Raw genomic sequence first — 17,995 nt, forward strand, 5'->3', positions numbered from 1 at the left:
TATAGATAAAATGGAATGTTTTATTTAAATGTTAACAGCCTTGAATTACAACATTGCTGCAATGGTTCATTGCTTCCAGTTTTCAAAGTGGTACTCATGCAAAATGTAAATATTTACAGGTGACATTAACAAATTACACAGCAAGAGATGCTCATCCAAGTGAATACAACTGATTTGTGTATAATCTATTTGACAAATGTTGTTACATGCATCTTGTACACTTTCATTACTCAATCGTACATTCTTAGCAATTTGCAATTGTTCCCAATCAACAACATTACAGCTGAGGAAATTCTTGAATGCAGTCATAGTTAAGGGGCAAACAGCTCATTTGCTGTATGAAACTAATTTAAGTCTACAGATCAGGGTAAAAAATACAGCAGGGCTGTCATTGTAACCCCTTCACTATTTCTTGTGTGACATTGAATGATGTATTATTTCCTTGGACCAGAGTACAGGATGCACTTAATTTACCTTTAAGTTTACAGTTTCAAATCATACACTTTACAATTGTTCTTCATCTTTAATTCACATTGTAGTGCAGTACACACATTACTTTATCCCTTCTTGGATTGAGTCCCACATTGGAAGGTCATTACAAACCAGAAATGGCAAGCCCCAGATTTCAAAGTTCAGATCAGCACTGGAACTTTGAGGAATAGCAATTTACTAACTATTGTCAAGTGTATGTTCAATTTTACAGTAAGATGTTGGAGTTGATTTGTGCATTGTGCTTTGGCTTAGCATTTTATATTAGCTTTCCATCTTTAAAGGCATTGATTAGAATAATGTATTTCAAGATTATAGCAAAAGCAAAAAAGTTAAGGCTTCATTGAGCGTATAATTAAAGCATGTCACTAAGTGAGGAGCACCACACTCATTTTGCAGGATCTTCAATTCATTCCATCTTGAAATGACACGGAACTATTATAATTATTCACCGCCACACAGTTGGAGGAGGATCTTTTTGTAATCTCCAGAACAATCGCCCTGGAATCAAAATTATTACGTTGAATTATACAAGTTTTAAAAAAGAATGTCATAGCACATCTAACCATAATTGAAGCATTTATGATTTGATTACTATAATTAATTTTTGAACCAACCCGTTTAGCAGTCTGCCCACTAGTCTATAACAAAATATTAACTTGAAAGACATGTAATTTTTTGCAGTACCATTACAACTAACAGTCTTCCAAAATACTTCAGAATTCTTTTAGTGCAGCATTTGTAGTAAAAGGACACGTGGCAACCAATATATGTATAGCCAGCAATAACAACCAGACACATAATCATCAACGCCCCAGGTTAGTGATGTTGATTTAGAATTACATATTGGCTGGAAACCAGTAATATTACCATGATTGTTAAAATAGAACTTGAAATTGAATTAGCAATAACATATTTCACTTCTCACATGTGAATTAAACGTCATAAAGGGAGTGCGACCTTACTTGGTATCACTAGCTTCAAGGTCAAAGTTATCAGGTAATAGAATGAAAGTTTACTGAAAATCTCATCTTGAATTTGGCCCAGAACTGTGTAGTCCAGTTTCTGGCACTTGGTGGCACAAGCATACAGCAGACCAGCCATAGTAGCAGGCCATATTACACAGAGCACACCCACATTGCACTGTACCAAATTCAGTGGGTAGGTTTAGGTATGGGCGGGATAAAGTAAAAAAAAAAAAAAAAAATCTGCTCTTTAAAAATAATATTCTTCTGTAGCTTTTTCAAACAAGCTTACTAGTGATTGGGCAAACGTGAAATCTAATAGTTTATTGTATGCTTTTGTGTCTGAATCATATCAGATGAGATTTTAAACAAGATCTTGCACTTTGAGTTGCTCAGATGGAATTCATGGCCTAGGGTTCAATTTTAATGAGAACAGCAAAACAGAAAAGTGTGGTTCCTAGGGTTAGTAGAGACGCTCAAACAAACATGATCCTAGTTGCTATGTTGTGAAGTCCTACTGCAGGTAACAAGAATAAATGGCATATTAATACTTGGAAGGAAATGTGGAGTTTAGCTAAAAAATGTATTTAAATTAACACCTGCACTAGAAGTGTCAGTATAGATTATGTGCTCCAAAATGTGTTTTCAGTCACAAGGCTATAATTAAAACAGCTTTTTTCAAACATTGTGCGTATTGTTAACATGGCAGAGAATGTAATAACTCGAAAACAATCATCTATAACACCCAGCATAATTATACAGGTGTTATTGCTTAACTGGAAACTACTTTAGGATCCTGAGCACACAATGGCTGAAATAACAATATCTCCAAGTCTGTGCAGCATGAAAGGAATAAATACTAAGCTATTTAAACAATGCATCTCAAGAGACGTGCAGTGGACTTAACAAAAAAATATTTACTTTTGATCGAGTAGACAACTGAAGCACTTGCAATATTAAAGTGAAATGTTCTTTACAACAACTTGAATTATGATAGGGTCCATTTTTACAACTGAAACATCGTAAGCTGTAAAATGTTACCTGTTAACATGCTAAAGCAAATGTATTGGAACTGCTGATTCAACCTTGGACAAATAGCTATCACAGGTCATCTCTTGAAGGTAAATGGAATTTAGCCCATTATGGCACGAGGGATGGAGTGCATAACTAAAGTGTCAACAAACACAAGTAGATAGAGTGGTAAAGAAGGTTTATAGTCCGCTTGCTTTCATAGGTCAGGGCATTTAGAGTCAGGAGTGTAGGTTAGGCTGCATTTGGAGTATTGTGTACAGTTCTGGTAGCCCCATTACAGGAGGCTTTAGAGGGGTGCAGAGGAGGTTTGCCAGAATTATGCCTGGATTTGGTGATATTAGCTCCAGGGAGAGGTCGGGCAGACTTGGATTGTTTTCTCTAGAATGCCATAGGATGTGAAGACACCCGATAGAAGCATTAAAAATTCTGAGAGGCATAGATAGATTAGACAGAATCTTTTTCCCCAGGATAGAAAAATCAAATATTAGAGGGCATAGATTTAAAGTGAGAGCGGCAAAGTTTGAAGCAGGGCACGTTTTCTTTTTAAACAGAGGGTGGGTGGCGAGTGCATCTGAATGAAGCAGATACATTAGTGGCATTTAAAATACTTTTGGATAGGCATTTGGATATGTAAGGAATGGAAGAATATGGGTTATGTGCATGGTCTTGGTATAATGTTCACCATATACATTATGAGTTAAAGTGCCCGTTCTTGGGCTGTACTGTTCTATGTTCTCTATTTGAAGATAAACTTGCATCTCTTATACTCCAACCTGCTTCCTAAATCTTCCAATATCCTGACAAAACTTCAGACTTGTAATATTACTGCTGATCGGGATTAGTATTGGAAGAGTTAGGTGAAATTCCGAGGTTTTCGGCAGCAGAAACTATTCTGCAAAGTAATTAAATTTGTTGCATTGTTGTTTTCTATAAAACCTATTTAGTGAATTCAACCTGTCTAGCCACATAATATTTTGTTCTGCCTCCATTTTAGCTAGAAATGAGAGCTAATTTCCATTGTATGAATGAACTATAGTCACGTGTATCTACAAGATATAAAATAACCAAGTCATAGGGAATAAAAAGGCACACTCAAAATATCCAGTCATGCCATCAACAAAGTATATTTCTTAAAATCGATCCATAATTAGGATTGTCACCAATCCTTTCATGCTCCAATCTTCAATTATCATTGTGCTCTTACCTTGATAAAGGAATGCAATGACTTTCCATACAATCTTTGAAACTCAACTTTAATGTCCAGCATGTCAATTTCACACCGAGATACCATGGTCCTAATCAAGGCATCATCATCTGTACCAGCTCCCTATTACCAAGAGAACATAATGATTAAGCATTTACTTTCAGTCCCTATGGAGAAAATATTATTTTAGTCCATCTTAATTTAGACCATGTCCCCCAATTACACTTCAAAAAGTTTTATTGCTTTCATCAAGATTAGAACTTACCTCTGCTTCCAAGACCCAACAGGTCATTTCTTGCAGAATGCCCAAGAATACAAAAATCTGGCAAGAAGTGTCATTCACCATCCCAGTCCATACAATGTTCCAAGATTGTAACAGATCTTCAAATGAATTACTGAAAGTGTATTTGACAGACGATTTGGAGGGGGATTTCGAGCGACGTACTGAATAAAAGGTCAGAACACCTTATTTCACTGCGAATCATTGTCTTCATTGCCTTTAACATAATTCCCAATGCCTCTTTCAGTGTCGAACTTGTCAAACCAGCTTTAGTTGGAAGGCAAGATAATATGCATCACGCCATGCTGAATGCAAAGTCGGGAACCTTGCAGCAAACTTTTTGAAAACGATACAATGCAAGGTAATTGGCTACAATGTTCAGGTTGCATCATATTTATGAGAAAAAAAACTCGTTTAAGTGGTGCAGGACAAAATGTACTCACTTAGGATTGGCAGAATTTTGTATAAATTTCCAACTCTCAAGAGTGATAATTTCTGCTGACAGAAATACCTGTATTCAGAAGGTTATTTTACAGGACATGAGTTCATGGAGAAACTTACTTAAGCAACAAATGTTGGGAATCCTGCTTTGATATTATTGTTATGTTAAACCACAATGGAATTAGGAAGCTTTCTTGCCAAAATGCAATTCACCTGTCACCCTATATTGTGAAATTCAGAATGATTACCTGTGTTTTCCATTCAAATGGAGTATTCAGAATAAGGGATTGAGTTAAAGGATTGTGATCAATACTGGGTTGACTTGGAGATAACATATCTGACAGGGAATTGAACACTCAAAGTAGAAATTAGTCACTTTTACCCATGCGTTGAATCATGTGAAGGTGAAAAAGTGAACTGTCAGCGAATGGGTTTATGATCATAAAGGTGAATTCCTATTGCAGATTGCACAAATGAATCTGCAGGGACTGGAATGCCATGGACTGTGGGTCCTGATTACAGAGACTGCCGTTGGAAAGGCAGCGTTCTCCAAATGCACAAGATGGTTCTACAAGGCAGGGGCTTGAACATCTCCCTATTCTAATACAAGTCTAGACGCTAACGTGAACTCTCAAACTTTTCAGTGAAATGCTAGCATGCATACAGCCAAGATATTAAATAGGAAGTTTAATCCTGGACAGCTGATCATTTAATTGAATACTAAGGACATTGCCAAGTGTGGTAAGAATGTTGTTTGACAGCCATTCAAGATGAAAGCAAATTGTGATATATACTTGGCTCATGTGTAATCCTAGTGCAGAAAAAAAGACTGCTCGGATGTTTGACCAATGTGGTAATTTGACAGCATGATCTAACATGGAGGATAATTTGGTGAATATGAGTAAATAGTAACAATGAGGAAGAATTGGAGGACAAATACCAAACGCACATCTTTTTAAAGGTTGCCGACTGTTTTTGCCAGATGGAATAATGACCCAAATAACAATGAGATTGATTCATGACCAGAAAGAATCTTTGACAAAACTAAAATCAATTAACTTCTGATAAGAGTCATGGAGGACAAGGATAATTAACAATTTATTTCCCTTCCCCCCCCACCCGCCCTTCCCCAGTTCTGAAGAAAAGACACTGACCAGAACGTTAGCCAATTTATCTTTCCACAGATGAGTTCTACCACAATTTGTCTTTGTTTCAGAACCCAGCATGTGCAGTTTTTTTATTTTCCCTATAATCAAATAGGATTGGTAAAAGGGGACCATGAAGTAGATTCGGTTCCTCTGGTCTGGTACCTCATTCGTGGCTAAACACGTTACAAAATCTCTGCACTGCCAGAGCAATCTACTCCCTTACTTCCCGTAGCATCCTAGGATACTCCTGGTTGCACTATAGATTTATCCACTTGATTCTAGCAGCCTGTACTTGACTGATGTGCATTGCATCTGATTATTCACATCTGGGAGCGAGTGACCATTGGGGATTTCTGATCAGAAGGGGTCACCCTCTAAGCATGGTCACTGCGGCTCCATTTCACAATTCTCAAATACACTGATCTTTGTTCCCCTTTCCACAGACTGCAGGTGGGGTGGAAGATTGCCGCCCTGTTTCGACTAATGCAATCAACTAATGCACAATCAAATAGAACAAGTTGTCCTACAACTTTAGGCTGGGCACGCTACACACAAGAAGAAGACTGCAGGTCTTTGTCTCAGGATCAGTAACTTGTTTGAACAGAAATGCTCACTGTCTTTGGTGTGAAATCAGATGATACAAAAACCTGCTGTGGAACCAATTAGGCAGCACGGTGGCATAGTGGTGGAGCTACTGCCTTACATCTCCAGAGACCCAGGTTCAATCCTGACTGCAGGTGCTTGTCTGTACATTCTCTCCATGACCTGCGTGGGTTTTCTCCAAGATCTTCTGTTTCCTCCCACACTCCAAAGACAGGTTTATAAGTTAATTGGCTTGGTATATAAATGTAAAAAAGTGTGTGCGAGTGCGTGTGTTCATTTGCGGGGATCACTGGACGTTGCGGACTTGTTGGGCCAAAGGGCCAGTTTCCACACTATTTCTAAACTAAACTAAGTTACTTCTCCCAAACAATCACTTTTGTAGCAGTACTTTGTGCCAAGCACAAAATAAACCCAGGAAATGGTAGACAGGCAAGGCTATGAATATAACAGGCAAATCCACGAAGAGAGGACTCAAGTCAAGGACTCTGGTCCGAAAACATTGATTACCAGTGGATGTGTAATGATAATTACTTATTTAAAACCCAGATGGCTATCTAATGAATCGGTATAAATTGTGTACTAACAGCAGGGAGAGGCAGAGCCAGCTGGGGGGGAAAGCAGCCAACGTTGTTAATATTTGAATTTTCTTTTGTGCAAGCACTTTATCCAAATAGAACAAATAATGGAATGAGGCCAAGTCTGCATCATGTTCCTGTTCCAGTGCAACAGAAGCAGACAGTGAAGTGGTTAGAGGTGCTTGGTCATTATGTAGGATTAGCTTGGACTCCACAAATTTACACCTTTTATGCCATCACCTTTCATTGTACACCAAGGGTCTCAACTTCCCATTATGTAGGAAGGAATGACAGACGCTGGATTAAATTGAAGATAAACCTGGAGTAACAGCGGGACAGGCAGCATCTCTGGTGAGAAGGAATGGGTGACGTTTCAGGTCGAGACCCTTCAGACCCGAGTTTGAGTTCAGAGTCTGAAGAGGGTTTCTACCCGAAACGTCACCCATTCCTTCTCTCCAGAGATAGATTGCCCATTTCTCCCCAGAGATTCAGCCCGAGTTCCTCCAGCAGCTCCCCCTTTATTTCCCCCTTAATATTTTCCAATAATAAATCAACACCAAGCCATGATGCAAACTTCTGTGAGAAATTACTTCACAGGATTTGTAATAATTGGAACAATTTTGTCCTTTGAAAATTTGTCGACAACAATACCAGTTAGGATGAGCGGACTTATTTCCACCTGCCCAGAGGCTAGCACACAATAACTGAAGCTGAAAAAGAAAGTTTTCATTGCAGCTCAGACCAGAGCGTTTCATGAAACAAAGGTGAAACAACGGTTCCAATATAGACTACGCTGAAACTACATCAAAGGAAAATTTCAAACTGATACACTGCTTTCAGTGGAATGTATTAATTTATAAATCAAGGGATTCATCACCAATGTCAGTATCTGCATTTTTGTCAGTATCTTCTCCCCTCTACCATCAGGCAAAAGGTATAGAAGTGTGAACACACACACACCACCAGATTTGGGAAGAGTTTCTTCCCAGCTGTTATCAGGCAACGGAATTATCCTGCCACAACCAAAGAGCAGTGCTGAACTATCATCTACCTCCGATGACCCTCGGACTATCCTTGATTGGACTTTGCACTGAACGTTAGTCCTTTATCACGTATCCATACACTGTAAATGGAATTATTGTAATCATGTATTGTCTTTCTGTTGACCAGTTAACACGCAAGAAAAGTTTTTCTATATACCTCGGTACACGTGACAATAAACTAAACTGAAACTGCTTTATCTGGTCACACCCACCCATCTCTACCGAGCTATTCAAATCTTTATATGGAGCGAGTATCCACAATAGTACCAGACCTTGATTGCATTCTTCAGTTCATGTACGTCATACAGGACAGAAGTCTTCAACAGTCCAAGAACCACCTGCTCAAACTTCCCAGATATTTCAGACTTCAGGTCACTGATCAAGTCCTAGATAAACATGCAAAGGGGAGTGGGAAAGAACCAAAAACATAGTTGTTAGTTAACCGACCTCAGTCCCATCTTGAACAGGACAATTTATTCAACATTTTAATTAGTAAACCTGTCCCATCAGGGCAAGTTCAGTTAAATTTACCATTTGATATTTTAAAAAAAAACTAGGATGGTCAGGTGAGAGCAATTGGTAACTAGATAATCTTTGAGATGTTCCCTGGCAGCAGAGTACAAGCTGTCCTAGCACAATACAAACGCTACATTTTCTCGGGATTCGGTAAGGGCTGTCCTCAAGTTCATTGTGCAACTTTCCCAGCCATACATATAAAATAGACACAAATCAACTTCCCACATCAATGCCCTCCTGAAAATATCCTCAAAGTAACCTTAAATGCGGTTCCCAAGCAAACGGAAGGGAAAGATCTTTATTAACAAATAAGTATTTTCTGCAAAATGGTTGGCTCACTAATAGTTAGTCCACCGCCTTTCACCCACCGCCCAGGATTACCTTACAGATCTATTTGGTGGCCAGGATTCACCAGTTGGAAATGTCACAGAACGCCATCCTGTACCTGACTGAGTAAGGTACTTCTCTTGCTACTTCTGAGACCAGGTTTCGGCCACTAAGCCGAGAACATATTACCAATGGTCCAGTGACCATGTCTGGTGAGAATGTCATTTAAAAACATGTAGGTTTACGAATTAAATCAGGAATCACTGTATCCCTGGTGCCATGTGGTAGTGAGGATAGGAACATGAAGATAGGTGGAGAAGCTGGTGCATGGGGCAGGGATTCAGAGTTTAGGACCATTTGGATCTCATGTAGAACAGAGATGACCTGCATAAGAGGGATGGGTTGCACCTCAACTGGAGGGGAACCAATATCCTGGCAGGCAGCTTTGCTGGTGCTACACGGGTGGATCTAAACTAGATTGGCAAGGGTGTGGGATCCAATGAAGGACTGATGTAAATGAGAGGCTGGAATATGCAAAGAGTATGCAAAGTGATGAACAAATGTTTAGTGGACAGGATAGGCAGGCACTCTACTAGAATTCTACCGCTCTAATAGAAATGGAAAATAGAAGTGAGATTTTTATGTACATGCAATAGAGCAGTTGGGTTTCAGATTAACATCTTGGTGAAAGATCGAAGAGTACAGCACAGGAACAGGCCTTTCAACCCACAAGGTTGCGATTCAACAGGTTACCAAATTAAACTGATCTCACCTATCTTGACGTGATCCATATCCCTCTATTCCCAGCTGCATTTCCATATGCTTATCCAAAAGCCTCCAAAATGCCACTATACTATCTGCCTCTACCATCTCCCTTAAATAATCCTACTGCATACATCTTCATTAAACATCCCCACCCCACCCTTCTCTCTGCCGTTGGATATTTCCACCCTGTGGAAAAAGGTTCTGACCATCTCGGAAGATGGTCGTTTGTCAGTGTAGTACTTCCCTAATAGACATTCATATGTCAGTCTATATTTTATTTCGATGTTCTGGCCTTTGCTTCGAACCTCCTGGCAAAGATTAAAGTGCGTTCCACTAAATTACAACAGTTCAAGCAGAAATGGCACAAGCTTTCAATGTTGTTGTTCAAAGGAAGGGAGAAGGAAAAATACATTTATTTGCCACATTCAGGAAAAGGGTCCATTTAATTATTTTAAAAAGCCAATACTTCATGGAACAACAGGAACAAAATTCATATTCAATTTAATCCATCCAGTCACTCTTGGTGTTCACTAGATGTCTTAATTAATACTGCACAGTTGAAATAAGCACACAGATCAATATACTCTGTATGTTGGTTGAATGTCAGCCAGCCAAGATTGAAATTAATTATGGGTTGAAAGGAACTGCAGATGCTGGTTTAAACCCAAGACGTACACACAATGTTGGAGTAACTCAGCGGAACAGGCAGCATATCTGGAGAAAAGGAATGGATGACGTTTTAGGTTGAGACCCTTCTTCAGACTGAGAGTCAGGGGAAAGGAAAACAAGTTATAAAGACAGTGACGTAGAGGGATATAGAACAAATGGAGAGAAAGATACGCAAAAAAGTAATGATAATAAAGGAAACAGGCCATTGTTAGTTCGGAGATAATGAGAAGCTGGTGTGACTTGGGTGGGGGAGGGTGGAGAGAGAAGGATTGCAGGGGTTGCTTGAAGTTTGAGAAATCAATACTAATACCATTGGGTTGTAAGCTGCCCAAGCGAAATACAAGATGCTACTCCAATTTGAATTTAGCATCACTGACAATGGAGGAGGCCTAGGACAGAAAGGTAATTGTGTGAATGGGAAGTGGAATTAAAGTGTTTGGCAATTTATTATATCCAGCAAACCAGTTTCCTGGCATCTATCTCCAACGTCAGCAGTGGATTAAAGTGATCAAAATGAACATTGGCTATTAGTGCATTTCATGGTACTTTCTGCATCATATACATCTTAATCACATATGGAGATACAGTGGCGAATACATACCTTGCCAAAGGCAGTCTTGAAGTCCTGTTTGATCCGCTGTCTCTGGGCTATAGTTCTTTTAGCCAATACATCAATGATCGCATCTTCATCAGTGCCTACACAATGGCAAATAAAAATTAAGCGACTTCAATTTTATGGTCTAAAGAGCATAAAATTAAATCCTGTGTTTGGAAACAAAACTAGAAAGAAAGCGAGTTAGTTCCAAATGAGTTAGTTGAAGGCAGAATGTAGCAGACCAGATAGTCCAAGTTGAATGGAATATAGAATAATATAGCACAACACAGGAACAGATCCTTCAACCCATCACGTCTGTGCCGACTATGATGCCGGACAAAGTAATCCCATCCGCCTGCACACGAGCTATATCCCCCTTTTCTGTGCCTGTTTATATATCTCTATCATACCTCGTACTGCCATCTCCCTTAGCAACATGCTCCAGGCACCTTCCATTCAGTGTGAGAAAAAGTTTGCCCTAAACATTTTCTTTAAACTTTCCCCATCACATGTTAGATCTATGCTTTCTAGTATTTGACATTCCCCATCCTGGGAAAAAGACTCAATAAAAATTTTTTATATACACCTCCAAATCTCCAGAGAAAACAATCCAAGATCGTCCAACCTTCATGTTCAACCAGATTCAGGAACAGCTTCTTCCTCAGTTAGCAGATTTCTCAATGGTTCTCCCATAAGATAGGGTGTATGATCTTCCAACACATCTCATTGCAGACCTTGCACTTTATTTCTATGTAACCATAATGCTGTAAAATTATTTTCTGCACTGAGATTTTTCTCTTTGCACTATCTGTTGTCCTTGTGCATGGCTTAATTGCACCTGCGTACTATAGTACGATTTGACTTGATCGGATAGCATTCAAACAAAGCTTTTCACTATATCTCGGTAACATAACAATAATAAACCAACACCATTACTCTCCCATCTGGGCGATATCGTGGCAAATCTATTCTGTATCCTCTCCAAAGCTTCCTCATCTTTCCAGTGGTGGGGCAACCAGAACTTCACACAACACTCCAAATATGTGCTGGCTAAAGTTTTAAACAGAAGCCAAGTTACTTCCTGACTTGATACCCATTGCCCCAACTAACAATGGCAAGCATGCTGTGACATTACCACCTTCATTGCCAGTTGTACATAACATCTAGAGCATAATGGCAGGTCATTTAGCCGGCCTTGTACGTGTTGTCATACAAGCCAATAAACAAGCAGAAAACAATGCAAGTAGTCTAAAGTCAGACAGTATTCATGAAAACAATCCTTCAGGTCAACAATCAACTCCTTTCACTAATTTGAGATCTGTTGGCGTTCTGATGAATTGCCATTAATCTGAAGTGTCAAACATTTTTCTCTCTGCAGCTGTTCCCCGAACTCGTGAATATGACCCAATTACTATTATCTGCAGGAATATGCTGTCTGCAAATCTCCTCTTTTAATTATGACAAACCAGACAAAACATGACTACATGAATCAATTTTCCTCCACACATGCTGCCTGGCATGCCGTGTTCCTCCAGCATCTGCAGTCCCTTTTATTCCTTCTTTTTCACCGAGCTATGCTTATCCAGCTTCTCTGTAATGTGCGATAAGCTTGCTGAAGTCATCTGCAAGAACATTCACGAGCAGTGGACGGGTGGGGAGATATGGTCAACACATGGGTGGCATGGCAGTAGAGTTACTGCCTTACAGTGCTAGAGACCCGCGTTCGATCCAGACTACGGGTGCTGTCTGCACATAGTTTGTACGTTCTCCCTGTGACCTGCTGGGGTTTACTCCTAGATCTTCGGTTTCCTCCTACACTCCAAAGACGTACAGGTTTGTAGGTTAATTGGCTTGGTATAAATGTAAAATTGTCACCAGTGTGTGTAGGATAGTGTTAATATTCAGTCCAAAGGGCCTGTTTTTGCGCTGTATTTCTAAACTAAACTTTTCTATCCTCCCATTGCTAGTGAGCAATATTACACAGGAATGCATGTGGGCAGTGAACAGGAACAGGACTGGCATCTGTGAGGCTCTCTTATCCCCCAGAGAAAACCCTTCCAGGTACAATATCCGTGCCTGGGTTAAATAATGATTATTGGAGCAAGAACAATTTAGGGATGGATGGTCTGTGTAATGCCTTTAATTAAATAATAACAAAGTCAAGTTGTTGGTATTTACCACATGCACACTCAGCATATCCAGCTTACCCCAGAAATCTCACGATTGAAAATTAAGTCAACACATAACTGCTCCTCATTCTGAGAGTTAATTTGCCTTTTAAATGCAGGTTCAAAATACTTCAATGCCGTGACATAGAGTACTACAGAAAATGAAAGTCTGGGGCGTTATATTTAATACATAAGTAGAGGGCTTGCTCGTAAACTGCAAATGAATAGTCTTTGCAACAAGTCATCATGATTTCTATTTCTATGTCCTTGCCACAACATAGTTGGCAGAAAAATATTTCTATGGATATTTATAGTATCCTGCAAGTGCTCACACACACTTGATATCCACTTGATCTCAGAAAGTAGCGACTGCTGCCAAGATAGTTTTGTTTTGTTACCCCAGCCTCAATTTGTATTTGTGATATTAGTTAGTGACTTGCTAGGCGAGTTCTGAAATCAGAATGATGCCAGTGCCATACAGATTAAACGGTTTTCAGCGTCTGGAATTTTATTTCCATCTGCATTGAAGATTAAAAGGGGGAAATAACTGATCAAGATGATTAAGTCTTCAGTGGGTAGATAGAAATAAACTATGTCAATAGGTGCAGGAGTAGGCCATTTGGCCCTTCGAGCCAGCACCGCCATTCAATCATGGCTGATCATCCCCAATCAGTACCCCGTTCCTGCCTTCTCCGGGTCCCTCAGTATCAGCTCCGAGACTGCGGGACCTGGATTCAATCAGCCTGAAGCTGGGATCGGCCCGGAGCGGATCCCCTGGAGCGGAGACAGCGGGACCTGGAGCGGAGTTGCCTCCTGGAGCGGAGACTGCGGGACCTGGGCGGAGACTGCCCTGGAGCGGAGACTGCGGGACTGGAGCGGAGACTGCACCTGGAGCGGAGACTGCGGAGCTGGGCGGAGACTGCGGGACCTGGAGCGGAGACTGCGGGACCTGGAGCGGAGCGGGACCTGGAGCGGAGACTGCGGGACCTGGAGCGGAGACTGCGGGACCTGGAGCGGAGACTGCGGGACCTGGAGCGGAGACGGCGGGACCTGGAGCTGGGGCGGTCGGCCTCGGAGCGGAGACGGCGTTCCGGCTTTCGGCGGCGGCGACATCACCACGGAGGTCCGCTGGACTGGAGAGCGGCATCTTCGGCCTGGATCGATCGCCTCAGCGCAGAGGGAGAACAAGGAGGGAAGAGACGGAGACTAAGACTTTCCCTCCATCACAGTGAGGATGTGCTTGGTGAACTCACTGTGATGGATGTTTAATTTGTGTTTATTGTATGTTTTGTTATTATTGATTTTGTGTATGACTGCAGGCAACATAATTTCGTTCAGACCGCAAGGTCTGAATGACAATAAAGGATCTATCTATCTACATCCCTCGACTCTGCTATCCTTAAGAGCCGTATCTAGCTCTCTTGAAAGTATCCAGAGGGTCATCAGTATCTCAGTTTAGTTTATTGTCACGTGTACCCAGGTTCAGTGAAAAGCTTTTGTTGCATGCTAACCAGTCAGCAGAAAGACAATACATTACAATCGATCCATTTAGTGTATAGAGATACATGATAAGAGAATCAAGGCACTTGTGTGGAGTGCCAAGAACTATGTGGCATAATGTTAGACTCAAATTAGCTCGGTGGATTAGAGATGTCAATGGGGAATATTTCTTCACTCAGAATGTAGTAGAAATCAAGAACTTCCAATAAATAAATGTCATTCTTCGACAGTCAGCATTTTAAAGCAAAGATATTTCTAGTGAAGATAGGATGAAGATAGAGAGAGAGGAGCAGTAGAATTTAGTAAAAGCAGTGATTTTTGCTCTTCGCTGGCTCTCAAGAGTTTCTACAAATAAACCTTGCTGACATACATACCGAAACCCTTCATTGCTTTTCTTAACTTTTCGGCATCTTCCTGGGGATTGAACCCAGCAAATTCCTTGACTGTTCCTCGTCGACCTACCTGTAGAAAAAACAAAGTCCGTTGAAAATAATTTAATAAGGGTTAATGTGTGTGGTATTATTTTCTGGTGTGGTTCTCTACCATATTCTCAGCTTCCCATTTGAAGATACATTTCCAAATATCAGGCATGTTCCCCAAACTTACCAACACAAATGCTACCTTTTGATTTAGAAAACTATCTCTAAAGTGTACTGAAACTGTATGGAACCATTCCAAAGTGCATCACAGAATCACATCAAGAAAGGTCAGGATAGATGATGAAAATTGTACTCAAGAGAGAGGAAAGTTACTGCAGAGAAGTGGGAGGTATTACATTTTGGGAAGTCAAAACAGGGTGGGACATTCATATTGAAAAGTAGGTGCCTTGAGAAGTGTTGTAGAGCGGAGGGATCAAAGAGTATAGGTACATAGTTCCCTGAAAGTGGTGTCACAGTAGATAGGGTGGTAAAGAAGGTACACAAAAATGCTGGAGAAACTCAGCAGGTGCAGCAGCATCTATGGAGCGAAGGAGAAAGGCAACATTTCGGGCCAAAACCCTTCTTCAGACATTGGAGTCAGGAGACAGAGTCCAGATGTTGCAGCGTTATGATACAGTTGTACAAGACATTGGTGAGGCTGCAGTTGGAGTACTGTGTTCAGTTTTGGTCACCCTGCCAAAATTAAGCTGGAAAGAGTGCCAAGAAGATTTATGAGGATGTTGCTTGAGGTCCTGAACGGTTCACCAGGCTAGGACTTTATTCCCTGAAGTGCAGAAGGTTGAGCGGTAACATATGACTTGGTAACTCCAAGTCCTAAGAGTCATACAGCCTTGAATCAGGCCCTTCAGCCCCACATCCATGTCAACCAATGCCCCATCGAAACTAGTCCCACCTGCCAGTGTTTTGCCTATATATCTTTCTAAACCTGTCCTAGCTATGTACCTGTCCAAATGTCTTAAGTGCTCTTATAGTACCCGTCTCAACTACCATGTCCAGCAGCTTATTCCATATACCCACCACCCTTTCGATGAAATAGTTGCCCTTTAGGATCCTATTAATTCTTTATCCTCCCACCTTAAATCTAAGCCCTTTGGTTCTTGACTGGGTAAAAAAAAAAAAAATCGGTGTGTTCACCCTATCTATTACCCTCAGGATTTTGTACACCTCTAAAAATCATTCAATTCATTCCTGGGTTAGGGCTCAGTATATAGAGGAACAAACCACAGTAGTACGGAAAACATCATTTCCCTGCTGACAAACGAGTGTCGTACTTCATTTAGAACTGTAATAAAATGATTCCCCAAGACATTTCAGCATGATAAAGCTGCCTAAGCCACCAAGATCGTCTCAGTTTACAATGCAAAATACTGTGTAATCCTTCCATCCACCTCACTAAGTCTGTGCAAACTGCTGTGTGTTTATCCTGTGCAGATTTAAGAGTAAGGAAGACAAAAACAAACTACTAGAGAAGCATGTGCAAGGGTTGTCGGCTTGTTATTTTTTTCTACAAAACAGCGCAGTTTGTGGAAATGACAATTAACTGAATGATGCAGCTCGAGGTAAAACTAACGCCACTAACAGAAATTCCACCTTCCACTCTTCACATCATAAGTATAAAGCTGTTCTCAGAAATAAAAATAAAGCCCATTTGTCTCCCAGGGACTGCTATAAATAGTGTTACCAACACACCAGATTGTGTCTCAACCCGAAACGTCACCCATTTCTTCTCTCCAGAGAAGCTGCCTGACCCACTGAGGTTTTTTTTTTGTAAAACAGCATCTGCAGTTCCTTGCGTCTCTAGATAAAGGAGGATGGATTCCTGCAGCTATTATTTACAGACAATTTTTTTCTCGTTCCATTTACAAATCGAGAACTTCAAGTTTCAAGGTAGAAATATGTCCAACAATTTGACCAGGTCAAACCACATCACAAAGAGGAAGGAACATGTGTGGGAAAGAACTGCAGATGCTGGTTTAAATCAAAAGTAGACACAAAATGCTGGAGTTTGTCAGTGGGACAGGCAGCATCTCTGGAGAGAAGGAACGGGTGACGTTTCGGGTAGAGACCCTTCTTCAGGTCTGAAGAAAGGTCTTGGCCCGAGACATCACTCGTTCCTTCCCTCCAGATATGCTGCCTGTCCCGCTGAGTTACTCCAGCATTTTGTGTCTACCTTCACAAAGAGGAACTCCAGGTAAGGTTGGAGGTAGAAAACTAACAAGACAACAGCTGGACAATTGGGGAAATACATTTCATTGCACAAAACGAGACAGCACACTGGTGCAGTGGTAGAGTTGCTGCCTTTCAGCGCCTGAGAACTGGGTTCGAGCCCGACTACGGGTACTGCCTGTACAGAGTTTGTACGTTCTCCCTGTGATTACATGCGTTTCCTCCGGGTGCACTGATTTCCTTCCACATCCCAAAGACGTGCAGGTTTATAGGTTAATTGGCTTTGGTAATATTGTAAATTGTCCCTAGTGTGCTGGATAGGGCTAATGTATGGAGTGATCGCGGGTCACAGTGGACTCAGTGAGCCAAAGGGCCCGTTTCCATGCTCAATCTATAACGTCTCAAAAAAAATTAACACGTAAAAAGAAACTACAAGCAATATATTTTTTTTTTTATAAAGTGTGCAATCTTCACAGATCCATTAATGCATAATCCTTTCTAAACAGAAGGATAAGTTTCATTCCCCAACTGACAAACCTTTAACACCCAATCATTAATGCTCAGCTGTGGACCATTGATCTACTTTCCTGAACATTTGCACAGTTATCTCATCAATAAAGAGTTGACAGCAAACCAAGGCTGGTGCCCAGCACCAACCAGCACAAGTGTTTGAACAATGGATTTTCCAGCTGATAACATAATACAACATGCCAAACATGCGATTAGACTCTAACCGGTAGGAAATCAAGTCATTGAAGCCCTTCACAGTCTTATTGATCTCAATCAATATTGTTAAGTCTAATCCTTTTTCGTTTACAAGGAGACAATGTGCAAATGAAATGGGGGAAGCAAGGGTGGTGAGATTACCCATGCATACTTACAGCTGCCATGACAACACGAGTTCTTGAGATGGAGAAAATGGAGAAACCTGCTGGGGAAGACAAAGAATAGCTACGTGAAGATCCTGTAGAGTGAAGTGCAAGTATTAGAAAAATAAAATCTTTTCTCAGAGATTATTCAGTAACGACTGTGGACTGTTGGTTGAGAATGGGGCAGCACCAGGTCACAT

General features: G+C 40.8%; 1 protein-coding gene across 1 annotated transcript in view; it reads right to left on the bottom strand.

Moving 5' to 3' along the window:
- Nucleotides 1-17,995, bottom strand: part of LOC129713286 (annexin A4-like) — a 31,294-nt gene continuing 13,299 nt past the window's right edge. The window contains exons 2-8 of the mRNA XM_055662236.1: nt 17,808-17,857; nt 14,695-14,782; nt 10,659-10,753; nt 8,025-8,166; nt 3,956-4,134; nt 3,691-3,813; nt 1-990 (exon numbers count right to left, since the gene is read on the bottom strand). Of these exons, the coding sequence (XP_055518211.1) occupies nt 934-990; nt 3,691-3,813; nt 3,956-4,134; nt 8,025-8,166; nt 10,659-10,753; nt 14,695-14,782; nt 17,808-17,816 (693 nt within the window). The 5' untranslated portion in view covers nt 17,817-17,857 and the 3' untranslated portion in view covers nt 1-933. The remainder of the gene's footprint in view (nt 991-3,690; nt 3,814-3,955; nt 4,135-8,024; nt 8,167-10,658; nt 10,754-14,694; nt 14,783-17,807; nt 17,858-17,995) is intronic.

The sequence above is a fragment of the Leucoraja erinacea genome, chromosome 35 (genome assembly GCF_028641065.1).
Source record: "Leucoraja erinacea ecotype New England chromosome 35, Leri_hhj_1, whole genome shotgun sequence".
Taxonomy (NCBI): domain Eukaryota; kingdom Metazoa; phylum Chordata; class Chondrichthyes; order Rajiformes; family Rajidae; genus Leucoraja; species Leucoraja erinaceus.